The sequence below is a fragment of the Salvelinus fontinalis genome, unplaced genomic scaffold (assembly GCF_029448725.1).
Source record: "Salvelinus fontinalis isolate EN_2023a unplaced genomic scaffold, ASM2944872v1 scaffold_2331, whole genome shotgun sequence".
In the NCBI taxonomy this organism is placed as follows: Eukaryota; Metazoa; Chordata; class Actinopteri; order Salmoniformes; family Salmonidae; genus Salvelinus; species Salvelinus fontinalis.
Window position 1 is genome coordinate 1 of NW_026602540.1, and position 2,093 is coordinate 2,093.

Sequence of the window (2,093 nt, forward strand, 5' to 3'; positions counted from 1 at the left end):
CATGTTTGTCATATAACATAACATGTGTATTTGTTTACTGGTATATATCACAGACAGTTATGTTACCTAGTCAGTCCTGGATGATAGAGCCCCAGGTAGGACTAATGTTTGTCATATAACATAACATGTGTATTTGTTTACTGCTATATATCACAGACAGTTATGTTACCTAGTCAGTCCTGGATGATGGAGCCCCAGGTAGGACTAATCTCTATTCATTAAACATGTGTATTTGTTTACTGGTATAGACATACAGTATCTTTGATACAATAAGGCACCTTTGGTTAATCCACACTTTCAGTTTAAGTCTGGATTGGGAAATTGTGACTTTTTTTATGAGTTATTGTCTGAACTTGATAAAGAGTTGTAATGTCTGACTGATGTTTCTGCAGCTTGAAGATATAAATAACCAACGTGACATGAAGGTGGATAATAAAGCTGTCACACACCAGGCTGTGGACACAGACTACAAACTAAACAAGATGAAAATGGACAGAGGTCACCTTTTCCCATGTTCGTACGCACCTGATGATGATACCAAGAGGTCCACTTTCACCCTGACAAACGCCGTTCCCCAGGCAAGTTCCTTCAACAAGGGCAGCTGGAAGACAATGGAGTGCAGAGTCAGAAAAGCTCTTATGAAGGACTGTATTAATAACAACGGTATAAAGGCCTATGTGGTGACTGGAGCAGTTCCCAGCAACAACAACAACAACAACAACAACAAACTGAACGACAGAGTGAACATCCCGTCTCACCTGTGGACAACCTACTGCTGTAAAAACAACCTGGGACAGTTGGTGGCCGGAGCACACTGGGCTGAGAATGTAGCAGAGGAAAAGAACGAGATGAAAACAGTAACACCAATAACCTTGAATCAACTCGAACTGAAGTTGAAGAGCGTCTACGAATTGTCTGAAGTCAAGTTGTTCCCAAAGGGATGTTCAACAAATGTAGAACAGGCAGGGGGAAAGAGGACGGGAGAGCCGATTGGGGAGTTGACAAATAAAAAGCAAAAGAGTGGAGAGGGGAGCATAAAGATGAAGAGAGCAGGGGAGTTAAAGGAATGTGATGAGGAGGATGAGTGTGATTGTGACTGTGATGAAAAGTGATGAGTTTTGTCAAGTGGTAATTCACCCAACTATTGAGTACACATTCCCTAAGTTACAAGGGTTATAAGGGTTTAATGGTTATAAGGGTTAAGTTATAATGGTTATAAGGGTTAAATAATTAGGGTTATTATCCAGCATTATAAGGGTTATAATTGTTATAAGGGTTAAGTAATAAGTGTTATAAGCCATGGTTATAATTAAACAAGTTTAAGGGTTGTGAAGGTTAAAGACAAGCTCTGTTATTTTGGCGACTAAGAAAGTATATTTCAAACCTCCCACTTTGTGCTTGATGTATCAATGTGTTGTTCAAACAAATAGAATCTATGAGCAGAATTACTGTTTCCCTACATTTCACCCCCCCTAGCAAATTGAGTCTTAGCCAATGAGCATCAGCCCCTCACATGTGAGTGAAAACTAGTGTGGTGGCAGAATTAGTGTTGAACTGTTGTAACTTCTCAAGGGACATGTTCTGTGTTGGACTGTGATGCCTTTCATAGAGTCCTGGTGTGTCTGTACCTTAAACACAAGGCCATTGTGTTCTGGAACTGTTGCTGTTATAAATAACTGTAACAATCTGATGGTATTATCACCTCCCACTATATAAGGGACATGGAGCCATTTACTCAGGGGGTTCTTCCCTGTGAAATCACAATCATCTCCTCTGCAGCTGCTTGATTAAAGATTTTTCTATTCAATTAAAAAGTCTCTGCCTTCATCTTTGGATCTAATTTCCTACAACATTTGGTGCCGTGACCCAGATGGACTCAGACATCCCTCTGGCCACAACTTAAAGAAGGTAAGAGACCTTATTAAAACATCTCTGTGAAGGACTGTCTGTTGTCCAGCCGAGCATTAATAGTGAAAGACCTCTTGTCCTCCTCAGCCACAAAATGTTGGTGTTCAATTTGGCAGAACTATTTATTCCCTATAACAAAGAATCTAAACGGTTAACATTAATCAATGGGAGCACAGTGGTGTCTC

The 2,093-nt window shown here is 40.2% G+C and overlaps 1 protein-coding gene across 1 annotated transcript; it reads left to right on the plus strand.

Annotated features, from left to right (window-relative positions):
* Nucleotides 1–392: 392 nt before the first annotated feature.
* LOC129850796 (endonuclease domain-containing 1 protein-like) lies at nt 393–1,787 on the plus strand (the record flags this gene model as incomplete). Its single annotated transcript, XM_055917022.1, is given in 1 exon segment — nt 393–1,787. A coding segment is annotated over 1 exon segment (720 nt), but the record flags the coding sequence as incomplete, so codon positions are not given.
* Between the last annotated feature and the right edge of the window lie 306 nt (nt 1,788–2,093).